This window comes from Rattus norvegicus, chromosome 2 (assembly GCF_036323735.1).
Source record: "Rattus norvegicus strain BN/NHsdMcwi chromosome 2, GRCr8, whole genome shotgun sequence".
NCBI classification, from domain to species: Eukaryota; Metazoa; Chordata; class Mammalia; order Rodentia; family Muridae; genus Rattus; species Rattus norvegicus.
In genome coordinates, this window is record NC_086020.1 from 162860963 (window position 1) to 162883868 (window position 22906).

Sequence of the window (22906 nt, forward strand, 5' to 3'; positions counted from 1 at the left end):
TCCAGAAGAAACTGTGAGGATCCAACTATCTGCACAGCTGTGGCAAGATGTAGGCAGAATACCATCAGAAGTTCTTTGGTGCACTTCTCTTTATGAAGTCACAGTTACCTAAGATGAACTAAGGAAGCAAGGCAGCAAAGACCAGCCTCAGCAATGCTTGATGAAGATCAGCAAACAGTTGCAAGGCAAACCAATGTAAGAGTTTCATCTACTGTCTGCTGGGTTGTATTTATACTCTTTCCCAAACATCATGTGTCTTCTCGAGCATAACTCCAGCAAAACATCACATGCTCTTTTACCAGGCAGCTTCTTGAAAAAGAGCACATGTCTGTTCTCAGCAAAACATCCTCTCATGAGACAGTTTCTAGAGAAATATCACATGACCCAATTGAGTCTCAAAGGGAACCAGAAATTTCCACTTCAAGACTCACAGTTTGAGATGTCAGTATGTACATCACAAGATCTCTAAGAAAAAGCCTATGCTTGGTGCATTGGCTGTTTTTAATGTGTCAACTTGACACAAGCTGGAGTTATCACAGAGAAAGGAGCATCCCTTGAAAAATTGCATCTATGAGATACAACTGTAAGGCATTTTTCTCAATTAGTGATCAAGGATGGGGAAGGGCCTTTTGTGAGAGGTACCATCCATGGACTGCTAGTCTTGGGTTCTATAAGAAAGCAAGCTGAGAAAGCCAGGGGAAGCAAGACAGTAAGTCATATTCCTCCATGGCCTCTTCATCAGCTCCTGCTTCCTGACCTGTTTGAGTTCCAGTACTGACTTCCTTTTGTGATGAACAGCAACCTGGGAGTGTAAGCTGAATAAACCCTTTCCTCCCCAATTTGCTTCTTTGTCATGATGTTTTTGTGCAGGAATAGAAACCCTGACTAAGATACTTGGCTTGTACTTATATTTTCTAATCTTAAAAAAAAACCAATATTCTATGGGCAGGATAGTCAAAGTTGCTTGGCTTAAGTAGCTATTGCCTGTGCTGTAGAGAAGGTGAATGGAGAAATTACATGTACTGAATACAACAGGCCTACAATTTGGACTCTCTGCCCACCAACTCTAGCAGTTACCATTCTTTATACAACAATCATACCATTTCAATTGTATTTACTAAAATGGCTTTTCTTGTATCTTCTAAAATGCAGAGAGACCTAACTCACTCTTAGGTTTTTAGCATTACCTTTAGTCATACTATGCCAAGAAATACACAGCAACTTTTCAAATTAGCACTAAATCTGTAATTAAGTAATTTATAAACAGTTGCAAAAGCAGCTGACTTCTGGATGAAGAACAACAGTTCTCCGTGAAACTTTTAGGTACATCATAATGCTGAAATATTTAGTGTTTCTACAACAATAGGGATATCTTAATAGCACATGTCTTCTTATATATAATTTTGTGTCCCAATTATATTTCCCCCAAAGGGTTCATATGTTGAGGTTTGTCTTTAACTGTCTACTGTAATGCTAAGTGTAGGTCCCCAAGACCTGAAGTCTGCACATAACCCCTAGAACCCTGCCCCCAATTTAATTCTGATTGGTGAATAAAAATGTCAACAGCCAATAGCTGGGCAAAAGAAACAGCTGGGGTTGAGGTTTGTGGGCTTTGGGAGAGAGGACCATGAGGAGAAGGTGAAGGAGGAGTAAGAGGAGGAGGGGGAGGAGGATGAAGAGGAGGAGGAGAAAGAAGCCACACACCATGGGGTAAAAAATGAACATACAGGAGAGGAGAAGGGAAGGAGCCATGGAATAAGAGTCAGGACAATTTGGCTCTAGGGCTTCCCGATTGGAACTAAGAGTGGCCAAGATGAGGCATAGTAAGTAATAACTGAAGGTTATTGATAGGAAAGTCAATTCTGCCAAGGACATATTAAAAAATATAAACGCTATATGTGTCTGGGAACATGAATGATCTAAGGTGAGAAGAAGCCATGGGCCAGGATTATAAGTATTTTCTACTGCATGACTATCCTGACAGTTTAGTTCAAAAGTGTCAGGTTAAATAGCATAGCTGCTATAGCACTCTAAATGAGACATACGGAGCAAGCAACTCCTCAGATAGAATAGAGTTTCAGTGACTAGAACTCATTCACTATGTAAGAAAACCTACATGTTTGTCTACCTGACCCCATGAAAATTTATGTTAGCCCTACACTTTTCAAGCAAAGACTTTCCAGTTCATATCTAGAACAGTGGGAAGTGAACTGAAAACAACCAAGGCAAGAAATAGACTGTGGTGGTGTGAAAGAGACATCCGCATGGATTCAAGACTTGAATACTTGTTCTCTAAATGATAGAGCTGTTTTGGACAGGATTAGGAGGTGTAGTCCTTCTGGGGAAATCTTTGAGGTTTCAAAGCCACATGTCATTCCCAGTGTGTTCTTGCATCTTGCTTGCAGTTTATGACGAGCTCTCAGTTGTTCTTGCCACCATGTCTGCTGGCTGCTGCTATGATTCCCTGCCCTGATGGAATCTTATTATTCTCAAACTATAGACCCAGGAAACTTTTCTTCTCTAAATTGTTTTGGTCATGGTGTTATACAACAATAAAAAAGTAACCAATACAAAGACTGTAGTTTCCTTAAATAAGTTTAAGTCATAGGCAGTGAAAAGTGAAAGATTCCCAAAATAAGTCTCCGTATAAAGTTTTGAGAACTGGTAGTAAACTGATTTGGTGCTCTTAGATGCCATCTAATATTAGTTATTATTTCTTTCTATAATAGAAAAATGTAGCTTTTGTTTGTTATTATACTACCAAATAGAAACGATGAATTGACAGCTTTTAAAAGGCTAATTACAGACATGAAATGAGTTTCTGATTAGTTTTACTGTTCTGGAACAAACAAATTTTTGAATCACTGTAAGTGTATATTTGCTTTTCTCTCTTTTTTGTATTTCAAGAAAAGAATAATCTATGGTTTTTGTTTAGGACCTCTGAAAGGTCACATCAAAACATTTACACTAATTTATAAAATGCCTTGTGAATCCTGTGGCTAATAAAATCTCTCTTTTTTTTTATAGTGCATTAGTGTCCTTGAATAAGACATGCTCTAAATCATATTTTCCTTTATAGTTCATATTCTAATGACTCTGTACAATATATCACAGAATACATATTTCTTAAAAGTAGAGAGATCTTGTTTATGGTTGTGTTGGTACAATACGTGTTTGATGTATTAATGATGCACATGATTTGTATAAATGATAAATATATATGGGATTCTACATTATATGTATATCATATGATTGGTATGGGTATTATATTTCTATGAGTTGATTATAATTGTGGAATGTATGTGGTTGTACGTGTGTATGTATTAGATGTGAGCACATGGGATGTAAATGTATGTGTGTGCATATGTGTACTTTCAGGGGTGAGTGTTCCATGTTATCATGAGGCAGTAAGAAGAGAACCCTGGAAGTAGGAATGACCTTTTACCTTGTTTGAGACAAGATACCCTCTCCGTGATTGCAAATTCCACTTCCCATCTCCCGAGGAGCCTTGGAACTACCTCATCACTATACCTTGTCAGGCTTTACATTGCTTTGGAAGATCTGAACTCAGATATTCATGCTTATGTCATAAGGACCTTACAAACTGATCCATCTTCAAAGCCTCATTCATCTTCGTTCCTCTTTATATATCTCAAATAACTAAGTGGGACTCTCAGTGGGTGTTATGTAGACAAGTAAAATTTGGTTTTGTCTTCATAAAAAATTGATTTTTAGTCCTGGAAAAAAATATCAATCACATTTTAAAAGTCGAAAGTAATAAAAGGCATAGAATTTAAAAACTATTTTTTTGAAAATCAAAAAACTCAGAATCGTTAATTTTGTGTGAGGCAGATGATATTAATCTTGGACTTGCTCTGACCTACTTTTCACCTCTTCCCATGACCAAATCAGACCAATAGTTCTGCCCTCATTCTTCCTTTCTTGATCACTGAGGCTGTTCTACTTGGATTCTGATTAACAACACAGCTAAGGAATTTACAGTTGGAAATTTGAAAAGGGCTTTGAAGTCTTGTTTTCCTAATACCCTTCCTTCTACTCAGTGAAAAAAAGTTCAGATAACTGCATTCTTTGTCTTTGTCTGCTGGTCAGTCCTTCTCCTTCTCTTTTCAAGGTCATGCCCTCTCGCCTTTCAGTACTCTCTGATGACTCAGAGCCCATACACATGGAGAGGTGTGTTGGGGGCTGTGGCAGGTGGTCTTAGCTGAAAGCTAAACCAAATGGAACAAAAATCTTTCTACTTCTTTCTTATTTGCATAGTTTTCTGAGCTTAGAGAGTATGTCTAAGTTTGACTTTGAGGGAAAAGGTAATTTCCAAATATCAACTGTAGGCTTAGTATTATGACAGAAGTATTTCTTATTTTGGATTGAGTTCTATTGCATCTCAGTAAAATTTACTAGAATTATTGGCTCTTGGGAACCAAAACACAATTTGTAATGAAATGTAATTTGTTTAGCTCATTATCATTACTATGGTTTATCTCTATTTAGAGCATAGAGAAAGTATTTTTCTAGAAAAGTCGTCTGGTTCTCTTCAGTACTCTAGCCATATATTATTTTAATATCATACTGGTATTGCCCAGTCTCAATAGGGTTTATGCTTTCAAATGCTTATGGATATACATTATATATTAATAGTCTTCCTAAATCTTAAGTAAGTCTTCCAGGTAGCAAGCACTTAGTTGTCCAACCTGATGATGCACAGTTTGGTGCCTAGATGTTAAGGGTGGCAATATGCTTTAGTTGCACTTTTCTTCCTTTGAAATGTATATAGTATTTTTCTCTCTCTCTTCTGATTAATTTGGTTTGAAGTATATTTTGTCTGATATTAAAGTGGATATAATCCTATCCTGTCTATAATTTTATTACCACTTGAAAAATCTCATCTATTAATATGATTGCATAACAATAAAACTCCCACACTTGATATTTATGCAATATTCAGACCTCAGCTTGTTCTACTAGTGAGTACCCTTCCTCTCTTTCAGATCTTCTCCTAACTCTTCCATCGGTGTTCCCAGGCATAGTCCAATGGTTGGCAGTGAGTATCTGCATCTAACTTAGTCAGATGTTGGCAGAACCTCTCAGAAGACGGCCATATGAGGCTGCTGTCTTCAAGCACTTCTTGGCATCAGCAATAGTGTTGGTGTCTGCAGTAGGGAGGACTCTGCCTGGTCTTTCCTTCAGTCTCTGCTCCACTATTTTTGTTCTTGAATTTCCTTTAGACAGGAGCAATTCTAGGTTCTGTATCAGAGGACTGACTTATGTGGCATCAAGGGGAGGGGAGGCCCTTGGTCCTGTGGAGGTTTTTTGCTACAGTGTAGGGGGAAGCTATAGGGATGAGGCAGGAGTGGTTGGGTGGGTAGGGGAGCATCCTATTAGAGGCAAAGGATAAGGGTATGGGGTGGAGGATTAGCAGAGTGGAGATCAGGAAGGGGGCAACATCTGAAATGTAAAAAAATGAAATGTCCAAATAATAACTCCCTGAGTTTAGTGAACACCTGAGGGAGAACTACTTTATCTATTACTACATCTACATTGAAGTTGGTGTCTGATCAGCATGCAAAAGACAGAAAAAAATCACATAAAACATCCTCCTGGATTCTTAAGTAATCCTACAGCACAGCATTGAAACATAATTTATTTGTCTAGACTGTGTGTGCCTCTCTCTCTCTCTCTCTTTCTCTCTCCATGTATATAGTATGTATATATTTGAATCAGTCACTGTTCAAGTCTCTCTTTTTGTTCTCGCAGCAATTAATCTCCAGAATGTTAGTGGTGGAAAGTCCATTAAAGCATTGAAATTTTCCTCCTCCTCCTCTTCCTTCTCCTCTTCCTCTTCTTCCTTCCCTTCTCCCCCTCCTCCTTCATCATCATATGAGGAATCTGAAGCTTTAGGTTAATATTGGGTCTCACAGCTGGTTCAGGTGACAGTGGGCATGAAAGCCTGTTCCAACATCTTTGCTTTCATATCATTGGACTCCAATGTCTAGGCCTATCCTACATGAGGATCACCTGAGTTGCTTACTAAACTAGCAAAAATAATATTACCTGAATCCTAGACCAATTAATCAGATAGACTTTAAGGTTGTTAGGTTTCATTAGGTTTTTAGGTTCCTGATGATTCTATCCTAAACCAGGACTGAGAATCCTGTTTTGTGCCATTATCTTGCAAAATGCCAATGTTTACAAATATTATTTTAGTTTTAAGCTGTCTTATAATTTCTCTTGCCTCTGGTTCCCGAACCATAAATACATAAACATTCATTGATTCTAATGTGAGGAAGATAAAAACAAACAAAAGAATCTAGTTTGATGAGGTCTCTCAAAGCATTGGCACTCAAATATCCATTGATTTTAAACTAAGGGTGATTATAGGAAAACAAAACAAGTCATTGTTCAGCTTTGACTTTCAAAATGACTTTTGAAAGTACATAGCGAAATGATTTGAAAAGCTAAGCTTTCAATGAAAAGGATGATGTATGTGAGGTTTTTTTTTCTTCTTCTCTGAATTAGACCTTTTAAGTGTCAGAAGTCACAAATAGATGGACGCAGAGATGAAAGATAAGTGAATCACAGAAGAGGAAAGATGAAAGATGTGTTAGAAGAGTCAGAGATATGAAATAAAAAAACAGTAAGTGATGATAACCACTTTCTTTGGATAGGGCTTGAAAAAAGTAGAAGCTAACAAAAGATATACCTTTGGGGTGATTACCTTGCATATTAGATAAAGTTCTCTGGGAAATCAGAAACAAATAACAGAAAATGGAATGAAGGAATGGCGAGGAGAGGGGAGGAGACAGGGGAAAAGAGGAGAGAAGAGGGAGGGAGATTGAAGGGAAGCCTCAGAGGAGAAAACAGGGTGCAAAGTAATTCCAGATAGAAGGTTCCTATGGATAAAATTCCTTCATAAGTGGTCAGAGCAGAAAGCCAATCTTTTTCTGTTCAAATCCTCACCTTAATGGATGTCACTTACTGTTCTACAAAGGATTATTTGAACTCAAATCTACCACATTTAAATGGTAATTTAACCCAAAAACTTTTCAAAGGAACAGCCAGAATAAGATTATCCCAGTCAAGTTGAAATATAAAATTAGTCATTCACCTGTCAGTTGTGGCTAATATCAACTTAATTCTTTCTCCTATCCACTATGATGTTGTGAAAAGAGATTATCTGTCTAGGTGGATCTGAGGACCAGAACGTAAAAGGAGTCCTTGGAGACAGCTTTGTACACAAGAACTGTATGAAGGCTCTCACATCCCAAACCATTATTTTGTTGTAGAACTATTTTTTTTAAATATTAGAAGAGAAGTTACATACATGACAAAATTATGTTAAGAATTGCACAGTCTTGAATATTTTAGGTGCTAAGCTAATGTTAGTCTCACTGAAAGCATTCCAGAGTATCTGAGTCATCTGTGGGGACTTGCCACCACATCTAGATGTGATTTGAACTTCACAGCTCCTTAGTAAGAGCTAGTTTATATGATTTCATTTTGTGTAGATGGCAGATCTGAAGAAAATTACATACGGAAAGATCCAAGACAGAGATGTACAGATGCTTTCCCCAAAAACATGGTGTACTCAAACAGTAAGACTCTCACTGTGAATATGTTTCCTTCTACAATATAGACATTTTCTATGTTGATCCATGGTAATTTGTTAAGAGAAAAAGGTACAAGAATTTTTATTATGTGATTTTAACAGACAATATTTTAAAAGTGAAGAAAACAATCTAGTCATTAAACAGGTGTGTGCTTAAGGAAACAGGAAATAAATTTATTTCACCAATATGAGATTCACTTCTAAAAGGTGATTGAGTGATTTGTCTTACACACATATACATTCATAAAATTTATATGAAAGTCAACTTAGATCATTTTACTTAATAGTTAATTGCTTTTGTCATTATTGAAGGGGAATCTTACACCTGTCAGAATGATTAACATTAGTCACACAAGTGACAGCTCATCCTGATGCAGATGTGGAGCATGGGGAACTCTCCTCCACTGCTGGGAGGAGTGAAACTTGGATAGACACTATGGAAATCAATATTGTGATTCCTCAGAAAATTAGGAATTGATCTTCATGAAGACCCAGCTATACTGCTCTTGGGAATATAGCCAAAAGACACTTCATCCTATCACAAGGTCACTTATTGAACTGCGTTCATAGCAGAATTATAATAGTCAGAAACTGGAAACAACCTAGGTATGCCTCAGCTGAAAAATGGATAAAGAAAAAGTGTTGCATTTACATAATGTGGTATTACTCAGCTGGCAAAAACTGATATCATGAAATTTTCAGACAAATGTATAGATCTAGAAAATATTATCCTGAATGAGATAACAGAATAAGAAAAACAGATATGGTATATGTCCAACTTACATGAATATTAGCTTTTAAACTATAACTCACAGACTCAGACTTGGAAAAGAAGAGAACTGTAGCGGGATACATAGGACTCCCTGGGAAGGGAGAGTAGGATGGATTTTGCAGGGGACTGGGAGGGGGCAGGACAGGAATGGGAAGTATCTGATTGGGGAAAAGGATGGAAGGAGAGGGTATCAGAGATTCTGGAATTGGGCTGGAGGCATTTAGAAAGTGGTGCAGAAGCCTATTTCAGGGGAACCTTTTTGGAAGTGATGATCCTAGTGGAGACTCCTACCAATGAAGAACATAGAGTCTGAACTGGCCATCTTTTGTAGTTAGGGAAGACTTCCAGTGGTAGAATTGGACTACATGCCACTGAGTTTTTCACCAAAAGTGTGTCTTGGAGATCCACAAGCAACCCAGGCTGATGTTAGGAAAAAGAGTGACTCTCTGAAATCTGACAGTAGGATTCCATTTCTAAAGACACCTTCTATATAGCTCATTGAATAAAGAGAGGTTGGTTGGTGTTTGCATGGAGCATTCACCCATAAATTCTAGTGGCCTTGGTGTAAGAAGGTACAATGTAGGCTCCTGAGAGAGAAACCTGGACAACTCAGCCACAAAGTCTACATCAATAATCACAGAAATATCAGAAAGCTTAAAACAAAGGGACACTGTACACTTGATTACTGAATAAAAATGGGTGAAGACAGAAATTATGAATTAAATTAAAGATGTTCTAGAGTTGAATGAGAATGAATATTCAACATTTATAAAGTTATGGGGCAAAAGAAAGTCTATTCCAAGAGGCAAGATCATAGCACTCAGTGAGAGATTGGAGAGAGATAATACTTGTAACAACAGCATTCCTAAAATCTCTACAATGAAAGAAAAAAATCATATAGAAAAGCAAGAAGGCAAGAAATAATCAAATTGGGGACTTAAATCAATATATTAGAAACAAACACACAAAAAATCAATTAAATTAAGAGTTAATGTTTTGAGAAAATCAGTAAGATTGACAAACTGCCATTCAAGTTAACTGAAGGGCAAAGAAAGAATATCCATATTAACAAAATGATAAATTAAAAGGGAAGCATAAAACCTGACACCAAGAAAATCCAGGGAATCATAAGAACATAGATTAATAATCTGTACTTGAGATTTGTACTTTAAGATCTATACTTTAAGATTTGAAAATCTTAAAGAAATGGATCATTTTCTCAAAACACATGCCTTACCAAAGTTAAATCGACTGAGATCAGCAATTTAAATGGAATTTAAACATCCAGTGAATTAGAAACAGGAACTAAAAGTCTATCCAAAAAATCCAGAGTGAAGTTGTTTTAGCACAGAACTCTACCAGACTTTCTTTGCTTTCTTTTTTTTATGTTTAACTTTAATTGTATGGATTTTACACCTCAACTGCAGTTACCTCTCCGTCATCTCTTCCCAGTTCTTCCTTCTATCTTTTCTCTTTCCCTCCCTGCCCTCCCCATCTAATCCTCCTCCTCTTCCTATTCTCTTCAGAAAAGGACTGGCCTTGATGAATATCAAGAAAACATGACATATCAAGTTGCAGTAAGACTAGGCCTTTCCTCTTCCCTTAAGGCTGATAAGGTAACCCAGTATGGGGAAAAGGCCACAAAGGTAGGCAACACATTCAGATATCGCTCTTGTAACCACTATTTTGAAAAACAAAAAGGACCACAAAGAGGTCCACAGTACTCAAGTGTAAGGTATGTTCAGAGGACCTAGGTCAAACCCAGGCAGGCTCCCTGGTTTGTGGTTCAGTCACTGTGGGCCCCCTTGACTCCTTCAATCCTTTCTCCCATTCTTGCACAGGATTGCCCATGCTCTGCCTAGTGTTAGGCTGTGGGTGGATTTAACATTTTCCATTATTGCTGTGTGAAGCCTCTCTAATGACAATTGGGCTAGATGACAATCTCCTTCAGAAATGGCTAAAATTTTGACTTTGAGGAGTAGTATGCATCACAAAATCATGTGATTAGGTGATGTGCACTGTGGTTCCATTTTTTCTCTGCTTCAGGCACCAATGTACAAGTGGGAATGGATGAAGTGAAGTCTGGACAAGATGGTTAAGGAGGATGCTGGTCCGGGAGTGAATGCCATGGGGAGAAAGTCTCTGAAGATTTCAGTGTTACAGCTCTTTTAGATGGCATTCAATAAAACAGATCTCTCCGATGCTATTCAATGAAACAGCTTGTGTGCAAACACTTTATTAGGGGTGAATCAATGGCTATATATATGAACCTTTGCTATGATTAATGATTGCTTCAGCACTGCAGCATGTCCCTAGTTCCAATAGTCCTTTCTATATAAATAAGATTATGTCACCAATAACTGTATTTTCAGAGAGTCTCAACAAATAGATAAGCTGGCTTCTGTTTTAGTAAAAAAAATAAAAACAAAGATTTAAGTATATTTCCTCTGTGAAAGATAAGCGAGTTTCATTTATTTATAAGAATAATTTTGTATCACATAGCTAATGCAGGCATACAAGTAAACTTCAAGTGACCATATCTAAAACAAACCAAGCATATATACTAAAAGGAATTTATCTTATCACAAAAATACTGCCAGATATGAAGTCATGAAGAATTACTTACAGAAATCCAATTTTTAAAGCTGAATATATCATTTTTTTGTCCTTTGTGACTTGTCCTATGCTGTACTAGTTCCACTGAAATGTCCTGTTGAAACATCAATAACCAGTGAAATGTAAAGTCATGTTGCTTGATGTCTTCTCTCAGTAAGGGAACATCAACATATATTTTATTAATTTCAAATCAAAAATTATATTACTGAACCAAATTTGAAATAGAAATTCTGAAGTATTTTAATCTCCTAGACTATGAAAGAAAAATTAATGCAAATACTCTTCAAATGATTCCACAAAGTAGAAACATAAGAAACATTTTCAAATTTATTTCTTGAAATTAGTTACCATGTTCCCCAAGCAACATAAAGATCCAAAAAAGAAAGAGAATTACAGACCCATTTCCCTTATGAACATAGATACACATATACTCAATAAAATACATTTAAACCAAATCTAAAAGCACATCTAAGGTATCATCCACCATGGTCAAGTCAGCTTCATTCCAGAGAAGAAGGGATGATTCAATACTCTTAAATCAATGACAGAAATCCACCATATGAATAAACTGAAATAAACTAAGGACATGATCCTCTCATTAGATGCCAAAAAGACTTTGGAACAATTCAACATTCATTGATGATAAGAGCCCTGGAGTTATTAGTGGTGCAAGAGATATCCCTCAACCTCATAAAGACAGTTTCCATAAAGCTGATAGCCAAATAAAGTTAAATGGAGGAAAACTTAAAGCAATTTCACTAAAAACATGAACAAGACAAGATTTTTCACTCTCTTCAAACTTATTCCATATATATATATATATATATCCCTAAATTTTTCTAGGAAACTCCTACAGCTGATAAACACTTTCAGGAAAGTAGCTGGAAACTAAATTAACTCACAATAATTATTAACCTTCTCATGTATACATGACAAATGGACTGAGAAAAAAATAAGGGAAATAAAAACTTTCACAATATCTCCAAAAATATAGGAAGTAAAAAAACTAGTATAATACAAACCCTAAAGGTGAAAAAATGACTGAGCTATCAGAAGATGAAAAGATCTCCCATATTCACGGAACAATAGGATAAATTTAGTAAAAATTGCCATCCTATCAAATGCAATCTACAGATTCAACACAATCCTCATCAAAATTCCAAAATAAGTCTTTGCAGATCTTTAAAGTCTAATTTTCATCTTTATATGGAAATGCAAAAATCCAGCTAATATAATTCTGAATAATAAAAGATCTGCTGGAACTATTGCCATACCAGATTGTCAACTGTACTACAAAGCTATAATAATAAAAACACCCTGTTGTTGGCACAAAAACAGACACCTTGATCAATGGAATCGAATTGAAGACCCATTCACAAATCTGGATCACTGTGGACACCTGGTTCTTTTGATAAAGAAGCCAAAAATACATACTGGAAACAATATAGCATCTTCAACAAATCTTGATGGTCAAACAGGACAACCTGTTTTTAGAACACAATTAGAGTCATAAAAATCTCCTGGCACAAAACTCAACTACAAATGGATCAAAAAACTTCAATGAAACCTCAGTGTAAAACCATACATACTGAACCTGGTTAAAAGAAAGTGGAGAATAGGCTAAAATTCATTGGCAGATGCAAAAACATACTGTAAAGATCACAATTAGCACAGAACTAATCAATTATTGATATATTGGACCTCATGAATCTGGAAAATTTCTGCATCGCAAACTGGCCAGCTACAGAATGGAAAAAGTTTTTTTTTTCTTTACCAACTACACATCTGATACAGGGATAATATCTAAAATATGTAAAGAACTCAAAAAAAACAGATATGAAAACAAATCAATTGAAAATATGATACAGATCCAAACAAAGAATTCCTAGAAGAGGAATTTCAAAAAGCCGAGAAGCACGTAAAGAAATGTTCAACAGCTTTAGTCACAGGAGAAATGCAAATGAGAACTACTTTCAGACTTTATTTTACACCAGTCAGAATTACTACGCTTGATCTTAGCCAAAAGGCCAAGAAACCATCCAATTAGAATTACAAAGCAATAAAACAAATGACAGCTCATGTATGCCAGGAAGGAATAAGGGAAACACTCCTTCACTTCTGGCAAGAATCTAAATTTGTATAGCCACTATAGGAACCAGTGTGGCATTTGCTAAGGAAGATAGTAACTGATCTACTTCAAGATCCAGATATAGCACTTTTTGGGGGGAGAGGAAGAATACATATTCAAAGAATGCTTCATCCTACCACAGAGACACTTGCTCAAACATATTCATTGGTGCTCTATTCATAATAGCCAGAAATTAAAACAAACTAGAACCCATCATCAACAGATGAATGTATAAAGAAAATGTATATTTATACAATTGAGTATAACTCAGACATTTTTTAAAAAGTTTAAATCCTTAAGTTTGCAGGAAAATGAATGGAAGTAGAAAAATATTACTGCAGATGAGGTAACCCAGACTCAGAAAGGCATGTGTAGTAAGCAATTGCTTATATGTGAATATTAGCTGTTAGGTCAATGATGACCAAACTATAACCTCTAGAAGCACAGAGGTTAGGTATGGAGTAATTGATGTGGAGTACAGATAAATCTCTTTAAGAAAGAGAAATGGGATAGTTCTGGATGGATGCAAGAAGGGGACTGGAATGGGAGGATAAAGAGGGTTGGGGCAGAAAAGAGAACAAGGAGGTGAATTCAAGAGGGAGACAGCTAGAATTAAGGCCCATTTGATGGGTAGTATGGAAACCGAATACTCTAAAGGCTTCAGCAAATATATACATATATAAAAGTGATCTAAATAAAATCACCAAATAATGGGGGAGACAGAGGCTTAGCTGAATATCTCTTGTACCAAGTGAATCTCTAAGCACAAGAAATGTGTTAACATCTAACTAAGATGTTGGCAAAATTGTTATGGAATTTCCATTATAGCTTCCAGTTTAATAGTTTCATGGGATTCCTGAGTACACAGGACACCTCTCTGTTTCTTCTGCCTTTTCTTGGGTTCTTTTGTTTGTTTGTTTTGTCCTATTATGGTGAGTTAGCTTTTATTTTACCCCTTATCTTGTTTTATTTTATTATTTTCCCTTAGAAGCCTGACTGTTTTCTGAGAGACAGAAAGGAGTAGACCCAGATAGGAGGGGAGATGGAGTTACTGGGAAGAATAGAGGGAGGAAAAAAATCATTATCCAAATATATTGTTTTAGGAAAAATGTGTTTTCAGTAATGGGACTATAAAGACATAATCAAGCTTAAAAATAGTTAAGGTGGAAAACACATTTATCTAACTATTTCTACTTTCAAACTCTCTTTCCATCACTAGTTTTGCTGTGTTCAGTCCATGTTATAAACATAAAATATAGCACTTCATGCTTGCATATCAGTAAGAACCAGTTGCTGCTGTGTTTGACTCCAGTGAGTAAATACCAGAGAGAAGTACACTTGTTGCTGACATACTGCTGCATAACCTTCCCTGGGTTTGATAAATTAGTGCAAGGGTCAGACTGTTTTTCACTGGAGGTCTTAGGTGGAGAGCAAGAAAAGTCAGGCATGGAATTTGAGGCAGTAATTTGATTATGCCAGTGGGTGATGGTGGCCAGAATACTCTTCTTTCCTAAAATGCTATTTTAAAAGCTTTTGTGGCATCATGCCAAGAATCTCAAAAGATTTAATGCTTCATTTTCAATGGCAGTCAAGGATGCATTTAAGTTTTGGAAAGTGTGCTTTTCCAGGAAGAGAATAAAAAAGACATATACTTTAGATTTTGTTAATTATTAGGACCCTAAAATGGCCATATTAACAATCACCCTTACCATTACCCCTTATCTAGTACAACGGAAGATAATGGAAGTTAATTATTTAGCAAAAAAAATTCACAAATACTTTGAGAAAAGTAGTTAATGTGAAATGATACATGGCTTTTGTTTGTTTTTAATCTTTGTAGAAAGTTAAACAGTGGGAACTAGTAAAAAGGAATTAAGAAAAAGAAGGCAAGGAGTAAAACTATCCATTGCTGTTTTGAGAGATCAACTATATCTCCATGATTTGAACAAGCATATCCATATTTTCTACTTTCAAGAACATTCGATAAAAGTTTCATTCCCTGGTATGGTAAGACAACCTCCTTCATGTACAAATGCCAATCGTGGACCCCTCTGTTAAACATGACAAAAACTGTTCTCTCAATTAAATTCTATTTTGTTCTTTGTTCTTACCATCTTCTAAAAAACAGGTTATGTTCCTTGAAAAACTTAAAGGTCATCCAAAATGCTACAGATCTTGAAAAAAGTGTTCAGCCTCTAGCATCTTGGCCGATCTTTAAAAGCTTTAACCAAATTGTCTCCTAACATTGTATGGTTGTACAGTGCACAGGCATAAGAACCTCAGTGTGGCTTGCTAGTAATCACTGAAAAAGCTGTGCATAATAGTTTGCTTTTCATTCATGAGGTGTAGAGGCACAGGCTGGGGAATTTCTAGAGTTTAGTGGTCAGCCAGCCTGGATAAATTGCAGAGCTCTTTGTGCATGGAGAGACTCTTATAATGGTTTGAATGAAACTAGCCTGCCCCCATAGGCTCCTAAGATGTGCTGTTGTTTTGAAAGGACTTGGGCATGTGACCCTTTTGAAATAACTGTGCCCTTGTTGGAGGAAGTGTCATTGGGGGAAGCTTAAAGACTTCAGAAACTCAAGCCAGGCCCAATGGTTCACATTCATTTCTTCATGCCTTTACATCCAGATGTAGAACTCCCAACTATCTCTCCAGTATCCTATCTGCCTGCATGCTTTTACCTCTAAATATAAGCAAGCCCCAATTAAATGCTTTTTTTTTTAATAAGAGTAGTCCTGGTCATGGAGTTTCTTTGTAGCAATAAAACCCCCTAACTAAGTCAACCTGTGAGAAAAGAAAGAAAGAAAGAGAGAGAGAGAGAGAGAGAGAGAGAGAGAGAGAAAGAAAACAAAGAAAAGAAAAATGAAAATTTAAATAGTTACTTCTAGTACTCATGCACATCCACCTGCATCTATCTATACATGCATATGAACATATATACAGACTGCACACACATATTTACATACATATCTGTATTATCTTATAAAAAAGATAAAATAGAAATACTCTATTCAGACCACAGATATTCTTTAAGAATCAATGACAACATGATGACCTGAAAAATTACGCTTATTCTATAGCTTTCAATTTTACAGCTAGGACCTGCCTTTTTGTCAAATCTATAATTCTAATCAAAGGGTTTACAACCTTTGGATGTCAGGTTTTAGGTGTTTCCTTGGAAGCAGTTTATGTTGTTTGGCTGTAGAAGACAAAATATTAATGTCACCTTCAAAGGACTAACTATCCCTTGCATAATTCTCCTCTCCTTGGTTGTAGGCATGACATATTTGTCTTCAAAAGAGACAACTTGACCCTACCAAGTGATTATTTAAATTTGGATCTAAAAGTCAGTAGGAAAGAAGTCAGAGATTTGAAGAGAGTGCATTACCCTCTTCAGAGATGGAAAGGCAGTATGGATAGCTTGTAAGAACTTAAGGTGATCTCAAGGTGAGGACTAGTAAGGGACCTCAACAAAGAGACCTACCAATAACTGAAAGTGCTAGAGAATGGACTACTAAAGAGTACAGCCTTGCCAACACCTTGATTTCAGCACTGGAAGATCCTGAGAACAAAGCCTGTACTTCTTGTTAACAAAATGGTAGGTCGTTACGTGAGTGTCATTTAGCCTGGAAACTTTGTGGAATTTGTTGTTGTTGTTGTTGTTTTTAATAAAGAAATAAAACTAAGAGGATGTCCAGTACCTAACATATATATAATACCACTATTTAATTCAGAAAACAATGTATTCTCTATGAATTTGAAAATAAAAAGAGCAAGAAGGCTTTGGAAGAAAAAAAGAGGGGAATTACATAGTTATAATGTCAAAAATTTAAAATTCAAAAATATAACAAAAACATTATAATCCTTTTAAATAAAATGACCATATAAAATACTAAACAGTCTTTTGTATAGTAAATTCTTAATTTAGCTTAAAACTCTCATTACTACTCCTACTATTACTGAGGTAAAGCAAACTTCCTAAAGGAAAGCATTATATTCTATAGCAAAGCTTTAGTTGTCACAGCTTATTCACAATATCTTGGCATAGCCAAATGTAAATAGTTAAATTTTTTGTTTGGAATGTCATTCATTTCAATGGTGGTGACATCTCCTAGTGAAAGATAACATCCCCAGTCCTTGAAAGTATCCATCACACCTACCTGTCAAGTTTGATGATGGGTAGAAGTTGATATATACAGCAAGGACCACTCTTACAACTGTCCACTAAATGTGGCATTTAAAATTTTATGTACTAACTATAAAACTGAAGTACCTCTACCATCTAACAGAGCCCAACTGGCATTCATGTGATAGACAAATGAGACAACTTAGAATACAGTCTCCTTATAAGATTGAAGAGTTATGTCAACTCATTCCAGCTCAGATTGACACTGAGCAGTGATGGACCTTATATTCTGAATCTGACAGATTTTGTGTACACTTATGCATATGTGAAGCAGAACCCCACATAGTCCTAGATAGCATTCATCTCAAGCTATAAGACAGGGGCTTTGACATCCTGATAAGACTAGCTTGACCTCCATAACAGTGACTGATATTTCACAGTGTTACCAAATTGCCATAGATCATTTCTCATTATTGTCAAATGAGGGCCTCGTTTACACCTTGGTCCTCATTTTAAAATACACTAGAGAATATTTAAAAATACAGCAATATTTTGATATTTCAGAAGTTAGCAGTAATGTACATCACCACAAAGCAAAAGTCTGCAGAAGATACACCAAGCACAAACAGAAACTTCCCTTTGTAGAAAGCCATGGAGCAACAGCGAGAGAGATAGAAAGAAACAAAGTACCTTGGACATAATCAGAAAACAAACAACACGATTGTAGTTATAAGTACTACTTGTACATGAATGTGAGTGAAGTAAGTTCTTTGATAAAAACACAGAATGTATGAGATGAGAAAATAAGATTTATACATTTTGACATAGGAACTTACTCCATTTTTCATGACACACAGAAAGCGATAGCATGAAAAATATTTTATGTAAATGGAAACCAGCACAACAGGAGTAGTACCATTTATAGCAAAGAGCATATGGTTTAAGTTTTTTTAAAAATAGAGCAAAGAACAAATTATGTGATAGTGTGTCAAATCATAAGAGGTATTATCTGTAACCATATATTTCCCTATGTACCTATATGTATAAACACTAGGAATATTAAAATAGTAAATAAAAAACTGTTAAGATACCTGAAGATAGAGATTATAACACAATGACAGTTAAGTACTTTATGTCCAGTTCCTAATGATAACAGATCATCTAATCAGAGAATTAGGAAGTAAATTTGGGCTAAAAGAAAATTTTAATCCAATAGACCTAACAAAAATAAAGATAATATTATGTTAAACAACACCATATAGTTTCAACAAAAAGTAAAATTATATTTTTTCTTGATAAAGATATATCTCTCAATGTAAAGACTCACCAGATTTCTGTCAAAACAATAAACAAAGAAAAATAGCAGATTCAAAATCAATATAAAAAGCAAATCATATTTTATACCAAGTTATTCATAGAACAGTTCAAGAAAATAGTCTTATTTATAGTAGCTACAAGAAGTAACCTCCTTAGTCATACATTTCTCAAGAAGGTAAAATGTCTGTACAGTTCACTCAAAAATAGATGGAAATAGGAAACTTGGACTACATAAAGAAAGTACAACACAGAAAGACAGAAAGACAAATACTGAATATGTGGAAGCAAAACCAGAAACACAAAACCATTATTTTGGCCCATGCTGGCCTCTGTCTCTTCATAAAACATACAAGGACATAGAACTACTGATCTTTCTGTCTCAGTCTTCAAAAGGCTGAGATTATAGATATGAACCCCCAGGTCAAGTTTATGGAGTGATGGGAATCAAACCCAGGTCTTCACACAGGGTAGGCAAGAATTCTACCAACTACATCTCAAACCTCACAAAAGTTAATCTCAATGTGATTTATTGGTTGCTGGGGGCTTGGAAGGATATTAGAGTGTGAAGTTAAAGTAATTTTGGATGATAAGTAACCGTAAATTGTTAGGAAAGAGTTTTAAGATATATTGTTTTACAAAGAATTGATACAAATACAGTATATAAAATTACTAATTATCTAATGAGTAAAGGAAATGTAATTAAAGAGTCCGGAGTTAAAACAGTAAGGACAAAAAGCACTACTTATCCTAGTTTGATATATATTATACACACATACAGAAATATCACAGCATTCTGTGTAAGCACATAAACTTCTATGTGTTAGTCCAACACACTAAAACAAATTAATAGAAATAGTGGTATTAATTGCTCCTATTTGGTAATTACAGATTATATAATGTAGCAGATGTTAAATGTAGAGACCCTTAGAGATACTCCACAATTAAAATCACAATAAATTTCTGAAAAGACTGAATGAAATCAAAGACACTGCAAATCAGTAGGCAAATGCACTTTTACAAGGTTTGTAAAAAGGTAGGACAAGTAGCCATAAAATCCATACTCAAATACAGAGGTCTTTAGTAGCCGAGCAAGAAGACAAAGCTGGAGACCTCACCCTCTCTGGTACAATCCTATTCTCCAAAGCTGTAGTGAACAAGCTACATGGTTCTGGCGCAAAAACCAACCTGTCAATCACTAGAACTTACATCTCAGTCTTATCAGTTCCAAATATTGAAAAAATCGACTAAAGACTGGAATGTGAAACAAATCTTTTAGAAAAAGTATAGGACAATGTCATGATCAGAGATAATTTTGGAGTTGAATCTAGAATCAGAGGAGGTAATGCAAAAGCAGCAAAATGGGACTGCAGCAAACAGTAAAGGTTCTGTACAGCAGAGAAAATGTCAACAGAGTACAGAGGAGAGTTTGCAATTCATTTCAAAAGGGTCAGTACCCAGATTATACTAAGAACTCAAACAATGAAAGGGAAAAGATATTCATTCTCCTAATGGGACAATATTTAAGAAGAAGACAATTGACCTATACAATGTCTCGCAGCCATAACAATGATTAAATGCCATTAATCACTAGGGAAATGGAAATCAGAACTACAAGGAAATATCACCTCACTCTGGTATAATGACTTTATAAAAATCCTGAAGCTAACAAGAGCTGGGCTGCAGAGAAGGCTCAGAGGGAAAAGTGCTTGCTGAGCAAGCCTGACTTCCAGAATTTGAAACCTCAGAAACCTTGAGTCTGGTATTACCATACCCATGTCATTGTAAAAATTTTTAATTTCTTTAAAGATGTGTTATATTTACCCATTCTCCCTATACATTTCTCTCCTATTTTTTGTTTTGTTTTCTTCTTGTTTAGAGACCAGGTTACTCTGTGTTGTCCCAGCTATTCTGGAATTTGCTGTATAGATTAGGCTGACCTTGGACTCAGAGAGCCCCTGTCTCTGTTTGTTGTGGTTTGCCCTGAAGTTACTGTATTTTGATGCTAATTTCACTGCCCCAAGGACAGCTGCCTACTCAAGGACTCAGAACTCAGGTGACTTCACCAGAGCCACCTCCATTGAATTTGTAAAGTACTGGTGAGGGGCAGGTACAGGATAGAAGGAGGCCTGTCATTGGAGGAGAAGGAAGGATGGGTGGGAGAGAAGTTTGAAGGAAGAGGAGGAGACTAGGGGAGAGAGGGAGGAGACGAAGAGAGGAGAGAAGCCGTGGCAGGACAAGATGGCAGGTGATGTTAAGATTCTGCTCTGTGAGCTTCCAGGGACTAAGCCCCTACCCAAAGACTATACATGGACTGACCCTGGACTCTGACCTCATAGGTAGCAATGCATATCCTAGTAAGAGCACCAGTGGAAGGGGAAGCCCTGGGTCCTGCTAAGACTGAACCCCCAGTGAACTAGACTGGTGGGGGGAGGGCGGCAATGGGGGGAGGGTTGGGAGGGGAACACCCATAAGGAAGGGGAGGGGGGAGGGATGCCCGGATACCGGGAAAGGGAATAACACTTGAAATGTATATAAGAAATACTCAAGTTAATAAAAAAAAAGAAATACAATTATATACATATAATAATTAATAATTAATGTATGCTAATTAAAACACTTCAAGAAAAAAAAGATTCTGCTCTGTGTATTTACAGGTTGTTATTAATGTTCTCAAGGGATGGATGGTACCGGGCTTTGTATGTTTAAGTGGGCAATTATATCTTACCAATTGAGTCAAAGATTGTTGTGTTGTGTGTTCTTTTATGTGAGGGTTTGAGTGTAAGAAAGTGTGTGGCTAGAATGTGTTTCTGCCAAGATATCTAGCAGATATCTTGGGACACCGCGGCGCGGACCTAGCGGGGTAAAAGACCACCCAATTTTTTTATTTTTATATTTTTACAGCAACATCTGTTTTCCCAGTTCTTAGATAAAAGCCATGCACCACCACTCACTGCTCACCATTCTTTATGCTAATACAGTTTTTCTTTGTTGGAAATGTGCTTTTACATTGCTGAACCTGACGAACCATCAGCCAAATACTTTACCCGGTTGTAGGGTCATTGAAGACCACTCTGTGCAAAGTAAAATGGTAGCTGGCAGGACAAACACAAATCTAACTTAATTACTCACAGTCCTTATTCCCCTGGGGTTAATAGCCCAAGAGGTAGGAAAGTGACAGCACATATTCTACAATGTCTGAGTAAGAATCTGCAATGTCTTGAAAAACAAGAGCCAGAATCTACACTCTTTAGAGAAACTTTCTAATTTATAATTGTCTAAGGTTTACAGTACCGCATGTATCCACAGCAATAAAATTCACTGAGCTAATCTCATTAAGAATTTACTAGAACTGTTATCAAAACATGTATTGCAGTTACTGTTAGTTATTGCTTTCCATGTGTACAGTACTATATAAGTAAACACGGAAATATACAATTTATGACGCCTAAAATAAATGTTAGCAATTTAACACCTCAGGGAAAACCTTATATACTTTTAATTGGAGTTTCCAAGAGAATTTATACTTACCTTTTTAGAAATACACCTTCACCTTCATATAATCTTCTTAATAATTATTTTACTAAAATTAGAATTTTTAATACAAAATATTCTGATTAGAATTTTCTCTCCCCCAAAATCTCCCAGATCTTCTCCACCCCCACAACTCAAACCTATACATTTTGTTGCTCTTTCTTAGTAGAACACAAACCAGAAACTCCAGCAAAAGGTCTGCTCTAAAGGAAGCCATACCAGTACCCAGAATCCCATGTAAAACTATGCCCACAACCTACAAACACTACTTAGAGTCTGCCCTGCTTTCTTCAACAACAACCTCTCCCCTTGTCTCCATATCCATGACCACAACTCTGGCAAAATCCTCCTACCTTACCAGAGTTCATACTGGTACCTTGAACCCTGGAAACCATAGCAGTACCGAGAACTTCAGAATCAACTCTAGGACCCAAAAACCCAGAAGTCACACAAGCCACCAAAACCCCAGCAGAGACACATGGTTGGACCTGAGGTCTCAAAGGTCGCCAAAACCACAGGCTAGTAAGGCTAGAAGACAAGAGAGAAAATAGAAAGGAAAAGAAAAACAAATCCATTCAACTAGGATAAATTCAGATATCAGTACCAAAACCTATAATTAGCCCAAACTCAGATGTCTAAAGGCCAGCATAAGAATACCATCAACAGCAGTCAGAGCAATATGGCAACATGGGAGCCCAGCTATCCTACCATACCAAGCCCTGAATATTCTAATACATCTGAAACTCAACAAAATGACCTTAAAACTAATTTTATAAATATGATAAAGCT

At 36.3% G+C, this 22906-nt stretch overlaps 1 protein-coding gene across 8 annotated transcripts in view; it reads left to right on the forward strand.

The window, feature by feature from the left end:
* The window catches only part of LOC108350036 (uncharacterized), a 93604-nt gene that overhangs the window by 40436 nt on the left and 30262 nt on the right, over positions 1-22906 (forward strand). For 2 of the 8 annotated variants that reach the window (XR_010064304.1, XR_010064308.1), the window contains one exon: positions 6535-6652. The exons of 2 other annotated variants lie outside the window; for them this stretch is intronic. Coding sequence is in view for 1 of the 6 variants with exons in the window: in XM_063282901.1 (XP_063138971.1) it covers positions 5007-5059; positions 10443-10495 (106 nt within the window). In the remaining 5 variants the exon portion in view is untranslated. Of the gene's footprint in view, positions 1-5006; positions 5060-6534; positions 6653-7523; positions 8275-10442; positions 10611-14980; positions 19416-22906 lie in introns of those variants that run through there. 4 more of the 8 variants (XR_010064306.1, XR_010064307.1, XR_010064305.1 and 1 more) reach the window with 4 other exon arrangements.